The 23,544-nt window shown below is 49.1% G+C and overlaps 6 protein-coding genes across 6 annotated transcripts; 3 read left to right on the top strand and 3 right to left on the bottom strand.

Annotated features, from left to right (window-relative positions):
• Positions 1–520: 520 nt before the first annotated feature.
• STEHIDRAFT_163566 (uncharacterized protein) lies at positions 521–1,186 on the bottom strand (the record flags this gene model as incomplete). Its single annotated transcript, XM_007311265.1, has 1 exon — positions 521–1,186. The coding sequence occupies one exon, from the start codon at positions 1,184–1,186 to the stop codon at positions 521–523; it is 666 nt and encodes a 221-aa protein (XP_007311327.1).
• Positions 1,187–2,259: 1,073 nt separating this feature from the next.
• Positions 2,260–3,010, top strand: STEHIDRAFT_150920 (uncharacterized protein). Its single transcript, XM_007311266.1, has 3 exons — positions 2,260–2,309; positions 2,363–2,826; positions 2,915–3,010. Exons 1-2 carry the CDS (start codon positions 2,273–2,275, stop codon positions 2,812–2,814), a joined length of 489 nt encoding a protein of 162 aa, XP_007311328.1. The 5' UTR covers positions 2,260–2,272; the 3' UTR covers positions 2,815–2,826; positions 2,915–3,010.
• Positions 3,011–4,271: 1,261 nt separating this feature from the next.
• STEHIDRAFT_116439 (uncharacterized protein) lies at positions 4,272–6,367 on the top strand (the record flags this gene model as incomplete). The annotated part of the gene is made up of 4 exons (XM_007311267.1): positions 4,272–4,942; positions 5,227–5,281; positions 5,727–5,832; positions 6,279–6,367. 4 exons carry the CDS (start codon positions 4,272–4,274, stop codon positions 6,365–6,367), a joined length of 921 nt encoding a protein of 306 aa, XP_007311329.1.
• Positions 6,368–9,073: 2,706 nt separating this feature from the next.
• Positions 9,074–14,846, top strand: STEHIDRAFT_116440 (uncharacterized protein; the record flags this gene model as incomplete). The annotated part of the gene is made up of 10 exons (XM_007311268.1): positions 9,074–9,118; positions 9,287–9,395; positions 9,455–9,745; positions 9,810–10,028; positions 10,089–10,819; positions 10,884–12,836; positions 12,903–13,450; positions 13,524–13,737; positions 13,797–14,648; positions 14,715–14,846. 10 exons carry the CDS (start codon positions 9,074–9,076, stop codon positions 14,844–14,846), a joined length of 5,094 nt encoding a protein of 1,697 aa, XP_007311330.1.
• Positions 14,847–19,055: 4,209 nt separating this feature from the next.
• STEHIDRAFT_163570 (uncharacterized protein) lies at positions 19,056–20,178 on the bottom strand (the record flags this gene model as incomplete). The annotated part of the gene is made up of 5 exons (XM_007311269.1): positions 19,056–19,279; positions 19,337–19,470; positions 19,529–19,651; positions 19,722–19,819; positions 19,891–20,178. 5 exons carry the CDS (start codon positions 20,176–20,178, stop codon positions 19,056–19,058), a joined length of 867 nt encoding a protein of 288 aa, XP_007311331.1.
• Positions 20,179–20,520: 342 nt separating this feature from the next.
• Positions 20,521–23,509, bottom strand: STEHIDRAFT_173059 (uncharacterized protein). Its single transcript, XM_007311270.1, has 4 exons — positions 23,475–23,509; positions 22,448–23,401; positions 21,533–22,406; positions 20,521–21,444 (listed from the first exon to the last, which is right to left on the bottom strand). Exons 2-4 carry the CDS (start codon positions 22,871–22,873, stop codon positions 21,257–21,259), a joined length of 1,488 nt encoding a protein of 495 aa, XP_007311332.1. The 5' UTR covers positions 22,874–23,401; positions 23,475–23,509; the 3' UTR covers positions 20,521–21,256.
• Between the last annotated feature and the right edge of the window lie 35 nt (positions 23,510–23,544).

Below are 23,544 nucleotides of genomic sequence, written 5' to 3' on the forward strand. Positions count from 1 at the left end.
TGATGAAAAAATGCTCGGGCTCAGAATTAGCGGAGTTCAAGTTCAATATAAGCTCAGTATAAACTCGTCACCCTCAATGTACGATAGTGCATAGGACAATATTTTCTTACCTGAGTAAAAGGTTGTGCGATCGTGAAAAGACCCGTCTAGAAAGTTCTCGACCTCTACAAAGCGCCGTTGCCACATCACTCTTACGGTGCTCTACACCAAGTATCTTCCTTCTCGCCTTTTAGCCTACCCTCGGTCAGCCGCCTCCGCTCTAGCAACAGATACCGTCAACTTCTACCGGGGACTTGCCCAAGCCTTGCCTGTGAGTGACGAGTCATTGCTGGTTCGGAATGTACATTCGCGGACACAAATGAAAGCTCAATGGATATTCAATGTGCACACAATCGAGGAGCTCTTGATACGGATTGATTATTTCTCATGGTAATGATAAACTGTGTTGATTCATATTGGATCAAACATGGTCTAATGAAAGAAGTTGTGATATGTGTAATTACTCCGAACTCCAACCTCTTCACATCTTCAACCCCTTAAGATATGTCTCAAGACTTTGATCAGTGAGAGCTAACCCCTTATATTGTGCCGGCTTCTCGATCGAGGTCTGAATACGACCTCTTTTGAGCTCATACTTGGCCAGACAAATGTCAATGGCACCGCCACAAACGACCAGGCCTGGCACCTTTTTGTCGACCATCCCTGGTTTACACTTCACCCTGTCAAGGTATCCTGACATCTGGACAGCAGCTGAGGACCTCGAGGCTTCATAATTTTTCACTTCGACAACCAGAATAATTGTGTCTGAGTCTGGGCCGTTCGTTTCCTCGTTTTCTTCGTCGTTTAATTCCGACCGAGCATCTAGATCCTCCTTTGTCGCTCTGGTGGGATGATTTACTCCTCGCACCACGATGAAGTCGGGAATCATGAGGTTGGGCTCTTTTCCTGCTTTACGACTAGTAACCTTTCCTCCCATAGAGTCTTCGGACGTGTGTCCAGCGTCAACGTTCGGGTTCGCCTCCTCGCGCAAGGGCGCTTGTGGCTTGATTATAAAGCCTTCGTCCAATGTGAAAATGTCCCTTAGGTAGGCTTCTATGGGGCCATACCATGACGATTCGAGACGTGGCTGATTGTCGGATTCCATCATCCAGTTGATACGCCTCTTCGGTATGAATGGCTTCCCCATGTTGTAAATAAGTGGGACTGGCGGTCGAAGATCATCAGTTATACAAATCAAATCCAACCACCGTTGTAGATAACATACCCGGCACGTGCAATTGGTTTTGTAAAAGAGGTGCAGAATGTGTTGCCGCGTTTGATAATTGCTGAAATAGATATCAGTGTCATCATCTACGACTCTAAGGTGTGTGGATATAGAGAGAAACGCACATCTAATCTTGGGGCAGCACTGGCGTCCACAAACTAAAGCATCCCTGCTTATATATGACAAATTCTGCTCTGTCACCCCCCCGATACTGCATCTGACATCAGCATTACGCCGAATGGACTTACAGAGCAAAAACAATAAGACATAAGTGAGCCGCCAATCTTACGCGGCTCTTGTCCCGTTGATGACCAGGTCGAAGTCGCCACACACAGTGAAAAATCAAGACATGACCTGGAAGAAGGTGAAACTGTATGGCTACCATTTGTCTCGGAGGTATAACTGATCCCCTGTACGTTTCTCAAGGGACGATCCTACCTATCAATTTCGGCAATCATAAAATACGCCCTTGATGTTAACGATCGGCGACTTCATGATGTTCAGAAACCGATCTAGTTTATTCCCAATGTTACCTGAAACTCGTTTTGAATTTCATTTGAAAAAACTCAGAAAGATGCATCGATATTCTATTGTCATACACTCAGACTGACGAGCTTGAATCAGTGAAATGTCCAAGAACATTCTTTCGGCCTCCACGGCGTTGTTGTGGGACAATACCATCCAGTTACAGGGAAACATGGAGATCCTCTACAAGTGGGACAACCATATCAAGAGATCAGATGGCCCCAAGTGCGAAGAGAGCAGGATGAGGACCCGGAGAACTCGTTAGTGGTACGATAGATTGAGGCTACGCTCCGATGGTTACCTATCGAAGTTGATCTTGATGCAAACACAATAGCGTGAGAATGATCGATCTCTTCATGTTGTAGCCATCAGATCACAAGCGCCGGCAGGATTTTATTTAAGTAGCTACCGTTCGAAATCTGACAGACAGCATTATCCACACGAACCCAGAAACCCCCCTCGTGATAACTCTCACGGACGCGGATGTCTGACGTATCTCCCACCTCTCGTGCAGCTCGCGGTATGTATATGATACTAACCGTTTGTTGATGCAGGCTGACTCTTGACTTTTAGAAGAGGAGAAAAAAGAAATGTACGCTATCGGAGGCTTCACCTATTCCTTGTCCTGGATTATAAAATGGGCGAAGGAGAATATCAGCGACTACGACCTTCCTGATGATGACCCAGACCTTTATTCACTCAAGATTTTGATCTTGGATTGGTGGGGGAAACACTGGGAAGGAAACAAGAGGGTATTACCAAAATTGGTCGACTATCCTCTGGCTCCGCGGGGTCAACTCCAGCCAGACGATAACGTCATATTCATAATCCCACTTGCGGAAGCCTTTGTATATGGAACACACCGCGACTACACGACCATCGCACGCCCGCTTCACTCTGCTACATATCAATACGGCGTCGGATTCTTATCGAAGCACGGCTTTATAGTGAATGATAAAGAGGCGAAAAGCAATGAATGGGGTGGGACTGGGGAATGGATCACTTATCGTGGTCCTCTCGACTAAGCCGACATTCCGGTGAGTTGATGACTGTCTTAAAGAAATCTTGTTGAATACCCCACATGTTAAACATTGTCATGTCCTCTGATATAAATACAATATCTAGGCACAAAGCTGAATGAACTATCGCCAAGAAGGATGTATATATCCACCAACATCTAATAGTACTTGTTTGATTCTGTGAAACCCGTTTGTAAAACACATTTAAAGCACATCAATAACTTCAGTCATACTTCTTGAGTGATAATTTTCATAGCCACCAGTTGGCATGTAGCATGCTGCAGAACATGTAAGCAGCAAGCGTGTCAGCACTACTAGAGAGTTTGCGGAGCCCAGATTCTGCCCAACGCAGCACTTTCCGGACAGCGCTGCAGCATGAGCCGGGTAATTTGGCAACTCATTCTGATAAGGAAACATCTTATACTGAGGCTATAGAGTGCTCACGAGTTCTCTCAGAATTTTCTATGCAACGGGAATGTTGCAGACGAAACCCGCCGTGTAGATTTTACGCACCGCAAACTCGCTATTACACAGTAGAGTGTCAATGAAATTGAGGACATAAAACTAAATGCCAGACGATGGAGTTCTAAACTGGTGATATTGAATGTATCGCACGGGCCTGGTATAGATTGGGACACAGCACTGAAAAACAGTGAAACGGTATTCAGTGATAGAGCATGCACGGATCGAGAAAGACAATAAATCAAAACGACTGATAGAAAGAGGTATGAAACAGGAACGTCGGACAGCCGACGAGTAGCGTCGACCACACTATCAGCACATTATCACATGAGACTTTGAGAGTCAACATCAGTAAGAACTGGAGACTCAAGTAACGACCTGAAGTCGACTTTGACGGAGAAGAGAGAACCGATGGTGGCTGTACACAGTCTCATGGGGTTTCCTAAACTCGCGCCTCCTGACACTAATGCTCACAACCGCCAGGTTGAGCAATGACTAAATACCTGCCTCTGATAGTGATTCTACCGACAAGGATTGACGAGTAATGAGTCCACTGTTTCAGCACGCGGTTTTATCCGCATCAAAACCGTTACAGCAACCGTTCTATTGTTGCGAGGCTTTTGATGATCGAACGGACAGTGTTTCATTGTGTTAACAATTAGAGAGAAGAGAGTGTGAGAACATAGTGGTGAAACATACTGAAATAGATCATGTTACAGATCATTAACGGTTGAGGTCTATGTCACCGCTGTATTTAAATCGCTGGATGCATGAAGCTAGGGTACGAGCAGTGAATAGTGTCCTCTGCAGGTAAGCGGACCCGTCAGAGCCTCATATATTCTTCTTAGTCTAACTGCAGTGTCCTAACATAAAGGCCGCAAATTTCCTCCTCAATCCAGCTCACTCGAATTCCGTTATATAATTGACTCATTATTACAGCGGTGAGTGTTCCTAAGGCACCATCCATGCGATTGATGTGATTAAAATTGACTTTCTTAAAGATGTCTGCGATGTCCTCAAAGCTTGACATAAACATTCGCCTGGATGGAATGAAAGAGAATGCTCCCCGACTGGAGAATTCGTGGTATGGCCCCATCCAGTCATATCTGGACAGCCTGTTCACAAGTCCCAATGGTCATATGGTCAAACCTCAAGGCGCATTACGCAAACCGGCAAAGAACCAACCAAAACCTGTTGACAGCGATGAGGACAGTGACACATCATTGATGTCATTGGACTCTAGTGGAGATTTAGTGATCTCTCGCAAACTTGGTGGGCAAGAAAAGGGCATAATGCTACCCGACTTCATAGTCACCGTTGCAGCCAACGAACCACCGACACGCTTCGAACCGCACGCGACGGATCCGAATGAAGACAAAATTGACGACGATGAAGTTGAAGGCAGCGATATAGCATTTTTACTCGTAGAGGTGAAGATCAAGAAGGATCAACGGGAGGAAGCGTTAGATCAGGTCGAGCGTTATCTCAAAAGACTTCAGCAGAAATCTCTCCATGACAAGACTCTGACGGGCCTTGCAGTGGCAGGTGGATGGGTATCGGTGACGCGGCTGGAAAAACATCAGAAAGACCCTGTGAGGGACACAGTACTGGATCAGGTTTGGATTACAGATCCTCGTATTTGGGCGCTGCTCCAGGACCTCGCGGCAGAATGGTGAATAAAGGGCGAAGGAGGATGCTAGGTGAAAGAGTCATCCTGCCGTAACCACGAGCAGACATTGTAGTTCAATGGAATAGCCCGTTACATGTTTCTTATAATCTACCCTCAATCGCTGTGTGAATGAGCGGATACGTGGTAAGGTGGGGATAGTAAAAGTGTGCCCTGGCAAAACCACGAGCATGGCCGCCAATCAGGACATATCTCTTGAAGAAGATCGAGTAAGACACCCGAAACGTATCGGACAAAAAGTAGAATCCTTTGTGTTTCGTGTACACTAGGGCTGAATGGTGTCGTCCCGACCGGACAGTGTATTCTATGGCAGTCAACGGCCTCGTAAGTCAGATCACCGCCGTAACAATCGCGGGGATCCTATTGCCCATACCAGCTTGACCTAGTCAGACCCCCACCCATCTTTCGCCAGAAACTGTTCATGTTATACTTCGATGGACTATACTCCATACAGTCATGAAGCCCAAAGGGAGTCAATCAAACTCTGAGATTGAGTAGGAGTTCCAAGTCAATGGCATGAGAGCCGTATGCGTCAGCGGTGGAGTGAGAGTTTCGTCGGTGCAAACAGTGGGGTGGATATGATTGAGGGTCTACATCAGACAAAGTAACGCGGTGAATGGGGAAGATCGGAAACGATAACAAGCTCTTCATGAAGAAGACAGAAGACTCTGCGAGTTAAGGGCCACTGATAGAGGTCACATCGTACACACGAACCAGATCAAAAAATCCCGATTAGGGCCCATTAATGCGATGCATTTTGGCGATCAAGGTCTATAAGGACTTTCGCACGGGAAAGGTGTGGAATTCGTTCGAGCTGTACTGGAAACTGGTTAGTGGCAGTGCTTTGAGAGGATTTGATGAGGCATTAGCAGAAGGTCAGCAAGTCAAAGCCCAAAGAGCGACAGCGATCATAAAAAAAAAGATTGAAATATGAACCGGGCCGAGATGACGTTTCCACACAGTTTCGCTCAGTCTCACCGCAAGTACTATTTCACGCGTAAACTTCGTCATAATCAAAGTGACGCAAGAGACCGTATCTGCGAGTGAATTTTTGACCTCGCTAAAGCTCGCTAAGGTTGAATGGGACGGGACGATTGGCCCGATCGCAGTTTTAAAGTCATTTTTAAACGGTTGCAGATACGGTCTAATGGACACTGTAGTATATTAACACTGATAAAGCCGTGAAACAAATTTTGCTCTGTAATTTGTGGATGAAGCTAGAATATCGATTCAATTTCGACTTCTTCAGTCTCGCCTCTCAGTAACCTACCGTTCAAGCAGATAAATTACTGCCAAGATTGACAGTATGGTTTTTGTTTAGAAATAGTCAGTACAATGGATCTGGAGGCACCATTGGGTGAAAAATACCTGCGAGTGGGGGATATAACCCAATGGGAAGCCAAGCACTGAGTACAATAAAGACTAAGTACCGTGGGAGGGATCTCCGTAATTATTGTGTAGATGGAACTTCGGGGTGATCGCCGTTAGTCGAGGGTGTGTTTGCGGGTCTTCATCGATGTACGGCCACACTGGAACACCGTGACAAGAGTACGAACAAAACGCGCGGTCAATTCAAGAACAACAAGATGCATAAGGGCGCGAAAAACCAGCGTGGAATGATAAGTCGGCCTGAGTGATCACATACAAAATGAACTATTGTGACGAGAAGGTACTCAGAGCACAGAAGTCGGAAGGATGAAGGGTATTTTTGATTACCTTGACTAGATTGAGCAGTGTCAATCATAATCGAACCGGATCCTCTCAGCGCCCACATCAGTACCACTCAAGCGATTGTGGGCAGTTGTGGGCTGGCAATAATTGCCATGACATCTCCGATTAGACACGGAGTTTCGAGAAGAAGCTATTATGAAGAAGTAGGCGCTTCATGAGAAAGGATGCATGTGGAGGCAGATCGGGCTGTTGATGGTGGAGAGGAAGCGGCTGATGGCGGGACTGGCGATGATCAAACAATTCTGCTTCGTAAGTATGAGCGTTTCGCGAGGGGCGCGAGAGACGCAGGGATGCGCACCTCAGAGGCTAGGTCCTGGTCCCGGTATCGGTTGCCATCACGCCGTATAACATTTGTCTCTCCGTTCCGAATTTGTGGTTTGCTGACGGGCAACCAACTCCATGGCGTGAGCCGAGAGGCCTCAGGGCTCTGTCGATGGCGACTTCGCAATCAAGCTAACGATGATCTTTCCCACAACGTTCACACTTTCATTCGACATAATAAACAGGAACAGAGGCGTCAAATGTACGTTGTCAAGCAGTCGGATGGTAAAGATGTGACCCTGATCATCCCTCGATGATGTAGAACTATACAATTGAAACACGAAACCATAAGTTAGAAGACAAGACTAGAGACATACTCATTTCCAACCACGAATACGCCGAGCGTCTGCGGAGATTGACCTAGAGTGCGGTCAGGGAGAAGTTGAATGAGAACGTCGGAGATAACATCGCCTACATTAAGTCTGAGAGAAGATTGAGTGAATCAACATTCTAAACAGGAAGAACCGGCCGAAAGCGGAAAATGAGTTGAATTGTAGCGTGAACGAAAGTCCTCGTTGGTGTCTCGAAGCAGTAGCCTGTAATGGCCTACGATGACTCGGCAAGTCTCGGACGTCATCGAAAGGTGTGGTCTGGAGAAAGATAGATCCACATTGAGAGACAAGACGCGTTCAATAAAAGACTGCCATGCGGTTTATACTCGCTCAAGCCCAGCCAAAGATGTGCTGTCCCTAAGTGAAGCCTAATACAGTGAGGGTTCACAATTTAACTTGAAATTCGAACTTGCGCCGCCCAAAAGTTAACTTGTGGGAACTTGTGGCAGAGCAAGTTAAATTGTCCCCGTTAACTTGCAAGTTAGCAAGCTCCCTTGTGTGTCAAACTTGTAGATTCTAACTTGCAAAACTTGTACATCCCTCCCGGTGCTAAAAATGGCCGTCGCCCCTGCGGTGCATCACAACATGGTCATGAACTCATAGTCTCGGATTGTTGCGGCGGAGTTATGTTGTATCGGCATTCGCCGCCTCTCGAGCGAGTTCAACTTCATCCAACTCCGACCTGTTGCCGACCTGCACGATGTCGCTGGATCTCGTTCGTTCTCATCATCTTCTATGCTGCGAGTATCGATCTCGGGCCACGTTTGGTCAACATTGACTCTACAGGCTTCGCACACTACTTGCATTACTATATGCGCATATACTTGGATGAACTTGTGTTTTTGGCCTCGGAGTTTAAGGACTCGATGGGATGCTTCTTGCAGTACTCAAGGGAATACACTCGTACTAGATGAGAGCCATCTCATCACAGCTTGTGGATTGACACACTTAACTTGTATGCCAAAGAGGAAACTTGGGTTGCAAACTTGGGTCTTCGAACATCCAAGTTAGGTGATGCCGACAGTTTTCCTGCTCGTGACGGTGATCTCGGCTTTGTCGCCTGCGTTACTTGTTTCTTCAAGTCATGCCCTTTACTTCTGTCGCGGCATAGGAGACTTTGTACTCTGGTACTGCTTCCCGAGACTACATCCTCGTTTTCTGCTCTATCCAAGCTAACGTGCATTTGTACAAGTTAACTTGTACGCTGATATGCGCAGGATTTTCAAAATCTTAATATATTAACTTGTCAGTACTAAGTATCTGATACCGGTGTGATGAGCACACTTGTGAGACCCTCTTGGTCCATAGGCAGTCACAGACAACGCTGGCGCTACTTCTAGCACAGAACAAGCGCTACCTCCGTTCCATTTATGCAGTATGACGTCGTATTGCTGTTCGCTACAGCGATACGATGTCATACTTCTAGCACAGAACAAGCGCTACCTCCGTTCCATTTATGCAGTATGACATCGTATCGCTGTAGCGAACAGCAATACGACGTCATACTGCATAAATAAATCGAACACAGTATTTTCTGGACATGTATCTGACTTGTACTTTTGCTGTTGTGTCAATGCGGAGGCCATCCGTAGTCGAAGTTGCTTCTAGGCAGCCTGTCAATGGGCCTCATCCGAACCACTTTGAACAAATTCTGCAACCTTCAGTGTTGTCCAAATGATGACTCTGGGGCCACCTTCATCCTTATTCATTCATCTCAACTTATTCTCAACTCATGCATGGCGTCTGTGAAGGCTTCTCACTGTCCTGTCGATCAACGGTAAGTAATTGTGGCGCGCCACACCGGTTAGACAATGTCCCGCCACATTTGCTTCCGTTGTACCTGAGGGTTGAGCTTGCTTTCAATTTTCGTTTGTTTTGTCTTGCTCGTCGTGCATCCATCGCCATGCTCTCCCGCATATACCGTTTCTTTCATTTCGGCGCACAGTCTACCAACGTGCAAGGTCCAGACTCAGGATCTAACGTTCGCCGTCAGGCGCCGCACAACACGACGGGGAGTTCCCAAACAGGAAACAGCGGCCCGTTACCAAATGAATGTGTGTCTATCTCCATGATTTATGCATGTTTGAGACCTCTCTATTAACATTACGAACAGCCTACGTAGTCGAGGGTCCTACATTCAACAGAATGTTGGCGATTGTCGTCGGTGAAGCCGAGAAAGCCAAGACTCCGCGAATCTCGCAAGACATGAAGGCGACGTCTACTGAACCAAAGTCTGCAACGCTCCATCGAAAGCCGTCGCTCACGAAGACAAAGGTAGCACGCAAGATTACATCACAGGAGAGAAAGGTCGAGGATACCGTGGATACAGACGACGATGAAGAGGAAGGGGATAAGAGAGCTAGAGAGCAGGATGGCGATTCGGACAAAGGAGACAACGATCCGAGTGCGTTTCTTCATTTTCAGTAATTCCATCCACGTTGGCTCAAGTGCGATCTACATTGCCGAAGACTACCCCTCTGGTAGCGTGCACCGTCGATTCCCGGTGGGCTCAGAGCCGCCTGGCTGGAAAATCGTAAAATGGGCCACCCGCTCCTCCGGAAAGCAGAAATGGAAAGGTCATAATGCGAAGCGCGTTCGGTGCATCGGTATTTATGTCTGCAATAACCCGACCTGCAAGAGGACCACACGCCCTCTCACGAACGACAAACGACGGCAGGAACAGGCAAGTAAGCCATGTTCTAATCAGACGTGTGGTAGTTTGTCGCACTCCCTTCGAACATGCCCAGTGGCGATGTATACGTGGACGGAAATGGGGGGAGATGGGCTGGAGTACTCTTGCTGGGAACATGATGGTGTGCATACGCATGAGCGGCCTCCGGGGGGAGCTGTCAGCCCCCAAGAAGAGGCAGAGATAGATGCTCAAGCAACTCGTCGCCCTACCGCTCACGCCCATGCTTTGCGTACAGGCGATGCACTTCCAGGATCGAAGCCCTTGGCCGACATTAATCCCAAGTTAGCTGACCCTCGTGCCGCTCGCTACCAACTGGCGAAGAGCCAGGAGCGAACCGGAATACGTCCAGCTGGATCATCTAAGAGCGGGTTCTCTGTTCTCGAAGTCTACCGAAAGCTGCGAGAGGAATACGGTTCGACATTCTTGCTTGACATGCAGGTATTCTCCGAGTCGGTCATCGTTCTGCAGACACCTTGGATGAAGGAAAGGCTCGGACTCAGCGTCAATTCTTGGCTTCAGGAGGGCTCGGGACCTTCGATCCTCGTTAACACGATCCAGACGTATCCTGGGCACGGCAACGTCACAGACGCTGATAACAAGTACTTTCGCCATGGATACCTGCTTGTTTCGGTTGGATTCGACACAACCCTTGAATCCTGGGTTCCCGCTCTGTATACGTGGGACGATCGTCTAGATACGGCGCACATCCGCCATCATTTTCGTTGGCTATTCAAGTCTATCATCGATCACGCAGACGAGCGTTTTGAGCCAAAATTGTTGTTCAACGTAGGTCCATTCGACTGACATGCCAAGGTTGCTCTGCTGACATTCTCCCTATACTCTCTTTTAGATCATGGACTTCTCTCAAGCCCAGGATCGTGCCCATGAAATCGAGTTCGCAGAGACGATGATAACTCGCCAACACGCCACGTACGAGAAACTTCCCGAGGCTATCCGTGCACAGACAATTTCGAACGCACGAAAAGCTTATCTCGATGAAGCGGCAAAGTATCGGCGCGGATGTGACGTTCATTTTATGCGTTCAGCTACACGGCTCAAACGAAACGGAACTCTAGTACCCCCTGAGCACACTGCGCTATTCGACGAGTTTTGTCATCTAGCGATAGGGAGAGACACGACTCGGTCTCAGTTCAGCGAGGCCGTAGAACACATTCGAACAACGCTACCTCGCATTCGCGGCTGGCTGGCTTGGTGGCTTCGAGCCAGCGTTCGAACCATGGCATTTCCTTGTCATTCTGTCAGCGACCCAGAAGATCTCGACCAAACCCCAAACAATTCGAATCCCGTCGAAACACAGCACTCTCTTCTTCATCACGCCGTCGGGACAGACCATGATTTGATTCCAGGAGTCCAGAATCTTTATCTCCACGCGAAGGAGATGGAGAAACGTACAAAATCGATTGAAGGTAACTCTGTTCCTTTATTGCTACTTGAAAGCATCATCGATCTCACCGCTATCTGCGTCCATGTAGAAGGGCACATTGGTCCCAGTCGTGGACCGAAGACCGGTCGCAGAACCCTGAAGCCTTGGGCGGTGAATGACGGTCGTGCACCCGATACGTACGAGTTGCTGAGGCCCACGATGGCCTCTGGCACACCCCATCATAGCTCATCCTCGACCGATTCGCTTGACGCCACAAATGAATCCTCGCTACCCACATCTCCCGCTCCTTCCATCCTCCGATCTTATAAATGGGCCAAAAACTCCTGTTTTTTCGACGTCGGTCATGAGCTATTATTTCGATTCTTTATGCGCCTACGCCCTCCCCAACGGTTGACACTCAGGCAGCTCTTTCATGACTCGTCTTCGCCACTCGCGGAGATGCTCTACCAGTTTGATGTTCGCTGTCGGTGGACCGCCGAAAAGGGTGCCGGATCGGACAGACATACGGACAAGGGAACTCGTATCCTTGGTATCGCCCAGTCCAAACTTCGCTACTATATCTCTGACAGGTGGAACGATACTCCGGCAGGCAAGTTTGGTCATCCTACGAATTGGATACAGCGTCTTCTCGAGGTACGCTTAAATAAATTACTGTGTGGAGATAATCCTGACGAGGTGTCTCAGGATAATACAGGCGGAACCTTTGGAAACGAAGATACGATACGTCTCCACTTCGGTATCCAGCAACGTGTCGTACGGATATGCGGAAACGGACATTCTCAGACTGCTACAGTTTCTACTATCACTACAGGACCGTTTGTGATGTCCGAGCACGACAAGTCCTTGGCTCGCATTGCATTATCTCTTGAACCCACCGCAACGATCACAATTCAACAGTACTTCCAGTTCTGTATTCCTAGAATCGCTGATCGCACTTCCGCAAAAGAAGCATCCGAAATGATCCATAATGTCACCGTCGATGCTTGTCACCACCCTGGCTGCACCGAACGACCTCACAACGTCGAAACGCTTACGTCGTGGCCGGAACTGCTTCAGATTATTCCCGACACCATTGACCTCAATCCACACGATTGCCGTCCAGTCCAACCGCTTGCCTCATTCTCAATTTCTTCGCCGGTCGAGGCGTCTCCCGAGGACGCCACTGGCTTTGAAGAAGCCACAAGATACGAGGATATTGGCTATGATTTTATTGGACGTATAATCTTCCTCCGCGAGGCCAGCCACTTCCAGGCCGAAATCCTCATCGAAGATCGGGTTTATGTCTACGACGATGTGGAGAATGGGGGATTTCTCCAAGACATAGGAGACGTCTCCGTAATCGAGCGCTCAAATGTGAAAACATCCCTTTTGATGTACTACCGTCGCACACCATCTTCCGTACGTTGTTCTATCTGGATCAATATGCATACTATCCTATTTCTGATCACTTACCAAACTGAACAGACTTCACGCCGTAGCGTTGCTCAAATTGTTAAGCTATTATCTCAGGGTCCAGTGGCTATTGATGGCTATGGACTAGTACCTGCAAACCCGATACGGCCTGACTCACCTACTCCCCCGCCACAAACCGCTCTCCCAGATCGTCCTAACACCAAGCCCGCCACACCCGATACTGTTGACGAACTCATCTCCGCCACACTTGACGCCACACTTCCCCGCCCACAGTCACCTTCCGAGTCAGACACGTCGGATTCAGTGGACGACACTCAAGCTCTGGTCCTGCATCGCAACAACGAAGCAACACCTGAAAATCCTACGTTCACTTTATACCCGGACTGTATCGGATGTTATGGCGATCTGGATCCTGACGAAGTCGATGTCAGTCGGACTCTGGAGTGTAATATCTGCCAGCGGCGGTCGCATGTGAGCTGCATAGAGTTTCAGTGGGGCTTGCCACATGGGTACCCAGTGTCTCAGTATTGGCGGTGTTACGTCTGTTCCCGGGCCGCGCGTGAGCGACCTGGGAGTGTTCTCTGGAGTGATGCGAAGTAGTACGTCTTTCACAATGACATATCCATTGTTCCCTCGACGTCTATATACTAAGATTATTTGTTCCATTCGAAGTATCAATCAGTATATCCTTCTTCAAACACGGGAAAAAAGCAAGACATATTATGCTGCTAAGATTCTTCGTCGCGAAGGTCGCAGCGCCGTCTTGAAATGGTTTGATTGCAATAAATACTCGCCCATGCGCGACAAGCCCTTGACAGACGAGTTCAAGTTCCCTACTCAGCGTGCTGTCGAGGCGGCCATAGCTATGTACAAAAATGCAGAAAATGTGCGCATTTGATTACTCTTTTACATCTGGCTTGACGTTTTCTTATACACATCTCAAAGGCTGGACATATCTACTGGCCCCTACAGCTTTGCGAGGACGCACGGGACAAGTATCGATATGCTAATCCCACCATACAAGCGGCTCTGGAAGACGCCTTTGGCGCCATTATAGCCATCCTTACCGGAGCGCGAAAGCACCCTGTGATGAGTGGGTACAGCAATTGGCTTAATACAGCCGCGGGCCGTCAAAACCTTCTTCGGCGCGGCCACGATTGGGCCAACACTACGTTTAACATCCCCATTCTCCCCGGAGATTCTTCGCTATTGGCACCGTACCTTTCCCATATGCTACGTGTTCTCGCCGATCGAATGCCAGACTGGACCGGCGTACTTCGCAGTCAGCTCATATTCGAACCGGGAACTGTTCTGCTCCAGCTAGTAATTCTGCGCACCTATTTACGCCTCAGCCCGAAGCACGACAACGAGATATTCGATCTTGTTACATCACGAAGGATTGTCAATCGTCCCTCTGAATGGCAGCAAGTGGCACGGGTCCTTGATCAAGACTTCCAAGCCGATATTTACGAGGGCGTACGCACTCGAAACTCCGCACAGGATTCGGATGACGGCTCAAGCATCGGAATTCCCGAACCAATGATCACTGATTTTTGTGGCATGTATAAGCTCAAGGACCTAATCCTTCGATACCGACCTGAGATGGACATTCTGGAAGGTATCGTTGGTATCAAGTCATCCAATGGACAGCCATACATCTGGAGAGGCTCCTCTGAAAATCAATTGAGCGGAGGAGAGCCGTATTCCTCTTTTCGTCCACGTCCACGCGCTCTTGCTGCAAAGCGAACACAGGCTTCATTGGATGCTCCGCCCGACATGACGTCCAACATAGTTGAGGTGAGAGTCTCTGATTACCCATGTTGTGACCGAGGACGTATCATTCTAATGTTGAGTTATCAAAAGGTTCCAGCTTCCCCCTCTGATCCTCCGGAAGAACCGCCAAAGAAACGGAAGAAGCACAATCCCGCTGATTCAAGATTGCATCATGTGGAGAAACGATCCAGTGCAAGGCTGAAGGCGAAGGCTAAAGCGTGAGATTCGGCTGTTGGGAGAAATAGTAGAGGGTAGAATATGTTTATCATTCATTATTGTTAAAATGAAAACCGTTGTCCAATTTAGATCGAAAAAACTGCATTGAAGCTGGTAATGTTACAGGTCCGTGGCCAAATTGTGGTCAAATCTTGAGGTGCTTGCGCCTAAGTGAATAGTATCTGCCTAGCCCGTGTTGCTTGCGGATAATATTCCAGGTAAGGTACGAGTGGTTACAAGATGTGATGTGACTACGTGACAACAGACAACAAACATATACTAGTAGTGTTTGTGTAGAAGAAATAAAGATATGAAATAAGTAGTACAAATGCACGAACTGAAGGAAATGCAGCTCACCCGTGAGCTGCATGTCAGTGGCGCGAGGAGTTCCAGCACACCTTACAGGTAGCTTGTGTCTAGATGTAGTGCAAGTTAACTTGTGCAAGCACGGCACTCAAGTTACATTGGCAAACTTGTGTGTACAAGTTTGCACAAGTTAGAATCTTGGCAGCTGTACAAGTTTATGCATGTTAGCAAACGTGCAAGTTAACTTGGGCAAGTTCGACACCCAAGTTATACTGGCGAACGTGTGCATACAAGTTTGCACATGTTAGCATTTTGGCAGTTGTACAAGTTCGTGCAAGTTTTCAAAAGTGAGATGTTCATCACTTTCGTCCTTCTATGCTCTATGGCTGAGGGGAAAACAGGGAGGTACATGTCGAAGTTTAGTAGGAAAAGTATGATCTGTGGTCTACTCCGAGTAGTCGTCACTTCACGAAACCACAAAGGATGGGTTATATTCTACGCATCCCATATGATCACGAGCGACTCCTCGACGTCATTCAGGCTATAGCTAATATTACAAACTTTGATACACAGTTCTAGAGTATATGTATCATTCATTATTTATCTAGAACTGGGATGACTCAGATGGTCCCCTCGATAATCTAAGTGTGCTGATATATCTTGGACAAGGACAAAGGACTCGGGGTTTATAACATCGAATTTAACCAGTACACCGGAGTATGATATTTAGCTGAGTACGGCTAAATATGTTGTATCCATTCTTGTATGTTGATCCTGGTGACTTCACAACAATCACATTGTCAGACACGAGACCGTTCGAGGTAGCAGATGTTAAGAGGACAGGGAAATATATTTATAGCAACATATAGACATGATAGAGGACAAAGGTGAAGCGCACGAGGGGCCAAAACTGAAGCAGGAGGGGATGCAGATACCTCTACGTCCCAAGATTCCAGATAGATTGAGCGCCCTCAAAGGGGAGCATCACCATACAGGTCCATGCCAGAATCTACATAACGACCGACGAGATCGACAGCAAAGAACAATATACTAAGTAATAGTAATGTAAGAAGCGGAGAAAGAAGATGCGCCAGTCGAAGGCGAATGACGCGAATAGGCTCGTCATCGCCGCACACATCCTCAAGAGTAATGGACGGTTCGGGTATGGTAGCATTGCCCTTCAAGTCTTCATCGGATCGAAGTCTAAATCAATATCAATACAACCAGAATTGACTGCGAATAAATTCAAAACGGGCAAGAGGAGTAATAAGGAAGACATAAAGACGTGAAGAACACGCACAGGCGGGAGAGGACGGGGAGTGGGGTAATGCAGAACGGCAGAGAGCATCCGGTGGCTCCTTAAGGAGTAGCTGATTGGGAAGGAAAACAGTGATGAGAGATGTCCCGATAAATGTCTGGGAGCAAGTGGCGAGAGCTAGTGTGCGAGAGATAGAAGGCGATAGAGCCAAGCGCCAGAGATGAGACCGTAGATAGGAGTCAACGGAGGCGAATACAGCATCTCAGATTTGGCAAGGGCCACAAGGGAGGCACAAGTTAAATGACTGTTAAGTCGTGCGGGAATGGCCGGCAAGTTAAGCCGCAAGTTCGCGCTACAAGTTAAATTGCGCTGGCTCTAATACAGTGACAAAATGAAGTGTGGACTTTCAATGCCACACGCAACACTCGACTATACAGCCCTTCACCGATCCAGTCGACACATTTCAAAATAGCAAGTGCAGGACGATTGCTCTTTGATGATTCAACAGGCAAACGCACGCTGCCGTATACCTTTCTTCGAGAAGAAAAGTTATAGAGCAAGCACGAGTCTTGCACTCTCAAGAGAGCGCTCCCAATGGACAAGCATCCACCGAAGGCTTCATCAATGAGGTCAACGGAAAAGATTTGAACTCACCACGTAATCGGGAATCCACACTATACCATCTTCTATCGGATGGACAGGTTATATACCGTCACGAAGTATAGTGCTACCTCCTCCACGATATTCAGACACGGGACAAAAGTCACGGTATCGGTAAAAGATAGGATTGAAGTGTCAGAGTAGAAAATGCGTCAACCATGAAGCATTGACGTAGGTAGTTAGAGCGAGGAGGAACTTACGAACGTGAATGCGGACATCGTTGACGTCATCGGGAATGTAAACTCAAGGATGCTTGGGAGTACCTTACGGGGAGCACGGTACTGTCCAGAAGAATGAAAAATATCAGTGGTGCGTGTGAGGCGAGAGTGGCAAGAGAGCGATAAAGGAAAGAACAGTTGGTGCAATAAAAGGCGAGGCCGAAGAAAGGAACACGGAAGACAGGATTCACAGCCTCAATCGGAACACTAGGGAGCAAGCATCGGTCGGCGCACATAGTTCAAAGTTGATTTTGGGCACCCCTTACCCCATGATATATCAGAGTGAGGACGTCGCAGAAAGCACAGGGGCAAGCGACTCTCGTGAACAGAGACCCTTCAGTCATGCGGATTATCGTGCAGGAGGTCTTATATCTAGATCCCATCCACGAGTTTTCCTCATGTTCGAGCTAGTTGCTGAAAGATTCGGTCGACCAACCGTACGGGGTGAATAAGTAGTGTGGCGCGCCACATCCCAAACGCCGACTCAGACACTAAACCTCTGCTTGCATCGTTTGGGCATAGAAAGACAGGCATTGGACGACTCGTAGTAGAATATGCACCGCAGGTATAGAAAGTAACGGCATGCTATTGCTCGAACTAGATGAGCCGACGCTCCATGCAGAACGTCCAACGCGGTTGGAGACCATTGAAGACGATGACGCCATAAAATCCTCGCTTTGCAGAGATAGAGGAGGAGGCTGCCGAACTGCGGGTGAAGAGCATGAAATATGCAAAGGGGATCATAGCAAGGCGTGCAATTCTCAGTGCAGATCAACGGCAGACAATGGTCTGCATCGTCATGTAATTCAAGACCAATGCCATATCGCCGACCTTCCAATTATAATTAAGGAGGAGAACTATCCGGAGATGATAGGAGAGGTCAAGCAGAATTGGAGAACTCGAAGGATAGGGGTCATGCGAATACGGACGAGCGCGAAAGAAAATTGTTCAAAAAAAACTCAGATGGGCGACGCACCGTTCTTCACACTCAACAAGCAAACCGCCACGTAGACCACAATACCCTCAGTCAATGACCGAAGCTTTGCCTTTCCTGCAGTCTAAGTCTCTTCTCCCGCTCTCCCTCTCGCTCATTGATATATATCCTCTCCCTGTCTTTCGCGCAAAATTCCCTCTGATCACATAGCGTCGACCGCGCTGCCCCATATCTCAACGCATGTGTCGTATCCCCTCCTTTCGTAGATCTTGTCCAATAGCGACACGTTGAGATTTTAGAGCAAGTGAGATGAGTCGAGCTAGAGGGGAAGCAGTCGACTTGAAAAGACACGGTGATACCATAGTAGGAGCGCATTCGAGAGGAAGATTTGGGCCGACTATGAATGGACACCGGTATATGGAGAGTAACTATGCGCGGGAGGATGCTTGTTGGGAATAGCTTGAGGACCTCTCAAAGACATGGGCGATGTCGAGATCTGAGTCTGCACCATATTTGAGGCCGGGCATACGACCGCCGCGGTTCGGGAGTTGCCAAGGAGTTGCTCGAGACCGTGGGCAAACCCGTTCTGCTCGCCTTCGGTTCAACATCCCTCTTTTCGACACCAACATCCATCTTCCATTGTTGCTCCATGTTACAGTATCGACAAACACTACAATGACCTATTATTTCCCCCGTGTTAACCTCGGCCTCGATGAACAAGCTGAGAATGATATCGAAAAAACCACATGCCGACGACGCGTCGATGAATGGAGAAGACAGACTATAAATGACCGCTTCCTCTCAGCAAGGCGCGTGCGAAAGAAAAATACGCATCACACTTACTCCACGATCATCAAAGCCCCCTGCCTGAAGTGTGTCGATATACAGTTGTTCGCGTTCCCCCCTCTCAGACAGGAGTCGAGCAGGGCCAGACGAAGGTTAAGCATGGCCTTCTGCGACCCATTTATCTTCTGCTTCGCAAGCATCGCTCGAAACTCGTTATAGTCGAAGACTTCCATGTCGCGGAGGAGGGTCATGACGAGCTCCATATAGAGCGGCATTTCTGATGAACGGAAACACTCGATGAGTGAACAGCAGACCAAGTCGATGGAAAACTCACGATCATGATCGTCCACCTTCATCATTGCTAGTAACCGTTCTCCACTTATGTCTCCAGAGGCGAAGCGTAAAGCCTCCACTTTCACTCCCGGTAGGTTGGCATAAACCGACTTCATTGCCCCCACGCGGTTAGGCCTTCTCGATAACTGATCGTCAGCGGTGGAAGGCGTGGAAGAGGACACGAGGAACACACAAGGTGAGGACAGTAACGTCTGGGGCAGTCGCCGTCCCTCCACGAGTCCCATCCATCACAGCCAAGTACGCCGCTTCACACGGTTGAACGAATCCACTGCCTGCAGCAGAGTCAAAGTGAAAGCTACACAGGGAGAGAGAACGGCGGGTTGGTACAAAATGGCACTGGAGTTGAACAGAGTGAAGCAACGCACAGCAGGCCACATAGCGGCACGGGAAGCGTCCCGAGACGTCGATCCTGAATCAAACAGCCTTCGAGAAGAACAGCCGTCGAGTGACTTTTGCCAGAGCCCTATCCCGGAGACGATTTCATACATCAATTGAGCTTGAGTAAACTTTAAAGGGAAAAATGGACATACGCACCTGCAGACCACATACGACGGCGCTGAAAGGGGCGTTTGTGTTCACGTACAGTTTCGTGAGTGGCGAAGGCTCCTGAAGTGAATGCAGAACGTTTCCGTAGACTGCGCGCTGAGGAAGGACGGTCGTACCAATGACATTCAAGGCTTCGTTTGTGAAGAGCGGAGCGGTTCGCATGCTATGGCTTCCTGCCAAGCTTAAGTCTGTGTCGTGTTGAGATGAGCTCACATAGCGAAACAAGAGTTCAGCCTCCGGACTGAGGTCAACGGTAGCGTTGGGGGAGTATGGCATGGCGAATTATGTGCTAGTTACAGAAGCTAGTCAAGAGTCGAGAAAGAAGCAACGGTCGGGATCCCAGCTCAGGCTCATAAAGCATTCTGCTGACGTCAAAGCGAACTAAGTAGAGCACTGGTACGCACGGCACGCCACATAAATAGGACGCCGCGGTAGTTGAGTAATGATTGGAAGATGAGGTAAGGAAAAAAGCGACCAGACGGATTGAACCGACCAGGCGACAGGGTGAGAGTGAGAGCTTGAAAGAAACGTGAAGGGTACGAAGCCGACAGGAGGAAAAGAAAACTTCACACAAGAATTGAACCTCAGTAACGTACAGAGGCCGGGCCGCAAAGCTATTGACCTCCGGATCATTTGCAATTGGGAGCTCGACCGTTCGCGGTCTCAACAGTCTGCTGCTACTAGCCACGTCTTATACCTCTTCATACTACCTCATCGTCCCATTCCCACTTCATCGTATTCTCTCGAGGTCAAATCCCCATCGGATACAAAACAAAAGAGAATGACCGCGACACGTTGATCAAACCGGGGCCCCGACGCCACATCACACACTCAACATCCCCCAGCTATCAATCAGCAAGCCACCGGTCTCTTTCGAAGAATGGGAATTAGTGCGTCTCGGAAACCCAGAGGAATTGAGCGTGGTGGATGTCAAAGCCGTGCTCGCGAGACCTTCGTTATCGTCCAAGGTCCGTCTCGCCACACCTCTCCGCTATGACCAATAGGCGACGATGGGCAGTTTAAAGTTGAAGAAGCCAATTCGAGGGTACCCGAGCTTTTCCCTCTCATTGGACATGGAGCCCCATCCTGTACAACATCCATCTCAACCTCTGCCTGCTTCACTGGCCTCACCTCCTCGCCCACCACCACGCCCCCCTACGCCCACGCCCAACCCACCGTGCCCATATAAATAGTACAACAATCCGACAACTGGTTTACTATCGTCGAGTTCTTCGCTGAGCATAGCCAAGAGTCACATTTGAGGAAATTTGAAGGGTGGGGAGCATTTGTCGGGGATTTGTGAGATACTGGCGCTGAGGATCGCGAACTTGATGCCCTCGCTCAAGCCCCTCCTCTAAAACGGAACAAGCACCCTCACCCCAACCTCACACGCCCGCCTAACCACCAACACCTCCCTCTCCCTCTCCCTCTCTCCCTTCTCTATCTCTTTCTCGTTGTCGTCTCCTTCTGCCCTGCTTAGTCTATCTTCGACGGTCCTCACATAATCCAACAACACCTCCCCACTCGTCGCTAACACCTCATCTAAATCCGATAGGAGTACCGGTAACAACGCAACCGGAGCGAGCAACCTCAACGAATTCAACGTGGTAAGAATCGCGTTCACATATACAGCAAGCGGAGGATACGACGTCAACGTCTGCGGAGGGACATGCACGGGCGTCCCGTCCAACACGGTTGCCTAACAGGCCTCTGAAGTCGAGTCCGATGCGGGAGAAGAAGGTGGCGCAGTAGGTGAGTTGGGTGAGGAGGGATGTGAGCCATGAGGGGTCTTGGATGTGAGGAAGAACTGTTTGAAGGGTGGGGAGGAGGTGGGTGTGTATGGCGTTGGATGTGAAAGTCGGGAGGAGGGTGAGGATGAAGGTGGAGGGGGTCCGTGGTGAGGTCGACGACGGGGTGCTTGGGCGGAGGGGGAGCGGGGTGAGTGTTTTCGGTGGCGTTGGCGTTCCGGTGGTCGCAGAAGAGGTAGAAGGTGTGAGGAAGATGGTCGAAAATTGGGTGACAACGTCATGTACGCCCTCCCTCCACACATCCACATACTTCTTGAGATATCTAACCCAGCCCTCCTTCCTGCCACTCGCACCCATACCCACGCCCACACCAACATCACCCTCCATCCCCGCCCCAACAGCCCTCAACGCTGCCTCCAAACACTCCCCCCTCTCACTCAAAAACGCCACCGCCAACTCCTCCTCCCCTTCTACCCCAGCTCCAAACACCCCCATCTTCCTCAAAAAACCCACAGCCTTCCAAAGCGCCGGAAGCTTAACCACCGGCTCCCTAAACATCCCTACTATCCCCTGCACCAACCCCCTAATCGCACCATCCACCTCGGCCTTCACATCCGCCACCACACTAACGTCCGGGAACTTCGCCGCGAGGGCGGCCGTGTGGAAGTGGAGATCGAGAGCCTCGGCGTAGAAGCCGTTCCGGATGCAGGTCTCGGTGAGGAAGGGGAGCTCCAGGATGTCGTTGAGTTTTGAGGACTGGTCGAGGACGAGGGACGCTTCTGACGCTCGGATCGGACGTGTTTGATTTTAGTGGAGAACGATTGGGAGGAGGATTCGAGAGCGGGGAGCGTGTCTAGTAATGTTGACAGGGAGGTGGAGAAGGTGTCGAGTGAGGAGTGAAGGGATGATGTTGAGGTGTGGAGCGAGAGGAAGGTGGGGTAGGAGGAAGTACAGAGGGTTGTGAGGGCGTTGGTGAGTTGGGAGGAGGTGGACGCGAGCGAGGTGGGCTCCGAGAGGAGGGAAGGGAGGGGAAGAGTCGTTAGGTGGGAGAGGTAGGCAGAGGTCAGGGTATATTGCAAGTCTGGTAGTTTGGTGTTGGATAACGATGAAGAAGATGTAGAAGCCAAGGGACCGCTGAGGAGTTCGACCAGGGAAGAGAAATCGGAGGTCGCGGTGAATGATTGTGATTGTCCTCCAGGAGAGAGTGGAGGTACAGTTGTCATGGTTGCTAGACTCAAAATAAGTATCACCACAACGAACGCGCTCGGAAAGAGATCCAATGGAACGAAAAGAGGAGAGAGTACGGTGCAACCCTAGATTGATGTGGCGCGCCACACCATCAATGGACTTCAAGATCAGGTAGACTGGCAGGACGACACAATAGCGGATCTCCTACAAGCCCCGTACGGTTCGGTATTTGTACGTGAGGTACACAATAGGTTAGGCACAGAGACGGATGCCAAAGGCATCCTAAATGGCTTCGCAGACTGGACAGTCCTCTGCAGCGAAGTCTGCGAAACAGGGTCTACATCTCGGAGGGCAGTAGCAATGGCAGCGTTCTAGACATAAAGCAGACCCTTCAAAAATAGTAGCCATTCCAGAACATAGAGTTGGTGTAGGCAAAACACTGGCAAAACACTGGAGACCATTCGAGCCATCAAATGTCAGGGGTTCTGTGCGTGGGCGAATGGCAGACATAGGTATAGATGGTGAAATTGTTCGGCAGGAGTACATCGTGACAGTATAAGGATCTAGAGTATAAACATCCGTAGGTTCGACACCGTCAGCTGGATAGCAGAGACTCGACGAACTTTACGGACGCACCGGTGGTCATGCACTGCTCAAGAACACGCCATATCAAGATCCGTATCTCTCCCTCAGTCTTGATTCCTCT

Source organism: Stereum hirsutum (genome assembly GCF_000264905.1).
Source record: "Stereum hirsutum FP-91666 SS1 unplaced genomic scaffold STEHIscaffold_25, whole genome shotgun sequence".
NCBI classification, from domain to species: domain Eukaryota; kingdom Fungi; phylum Basidiomycota; class Agaricomycetes; order Russulales; family Stereaceae; genus Stereum; species Stereum hirsutum.

Bases quoted from the DNA above. Each gene is read 5' to 3' on its own strand.
- STEHIDRAFT_150920 (XM_007311266.1), top strand. From the start codon at position 2,273: ATGTCTGACGTATCTCCCACCTCTCGTGCAGCTCGCG. The intron at 2,310-2,362 runs GTATGTATATGA...CTTGACTTTTAG, and splicing joins CACCTCTCGTGCAGCTCGCG to AAGAGGAGAAAAAAGAAATG.
- STEHIDRAFT_173059 (XM_007311270.1), bottom strand. From the start codon at position 22,873: ATGACAACTGTACCTCCACTCTCTCCTGGAGGACAATCACAATCATTC. The intron at 22,407-22,447 runs GTCCGATCCGAG...GTCCTCGACCAG, and splicing joins TCTCCACTAAAATCAAACAC to TCCTCAAAACTCAACGACAT. The intron at 21,445-21,532 runs GTATATGTGAAC...TATCGGATTTAG, and splicing joins CGTCGTATCCTCCGCTTGCT to ATGAGGTGTTAGCGACGAGT.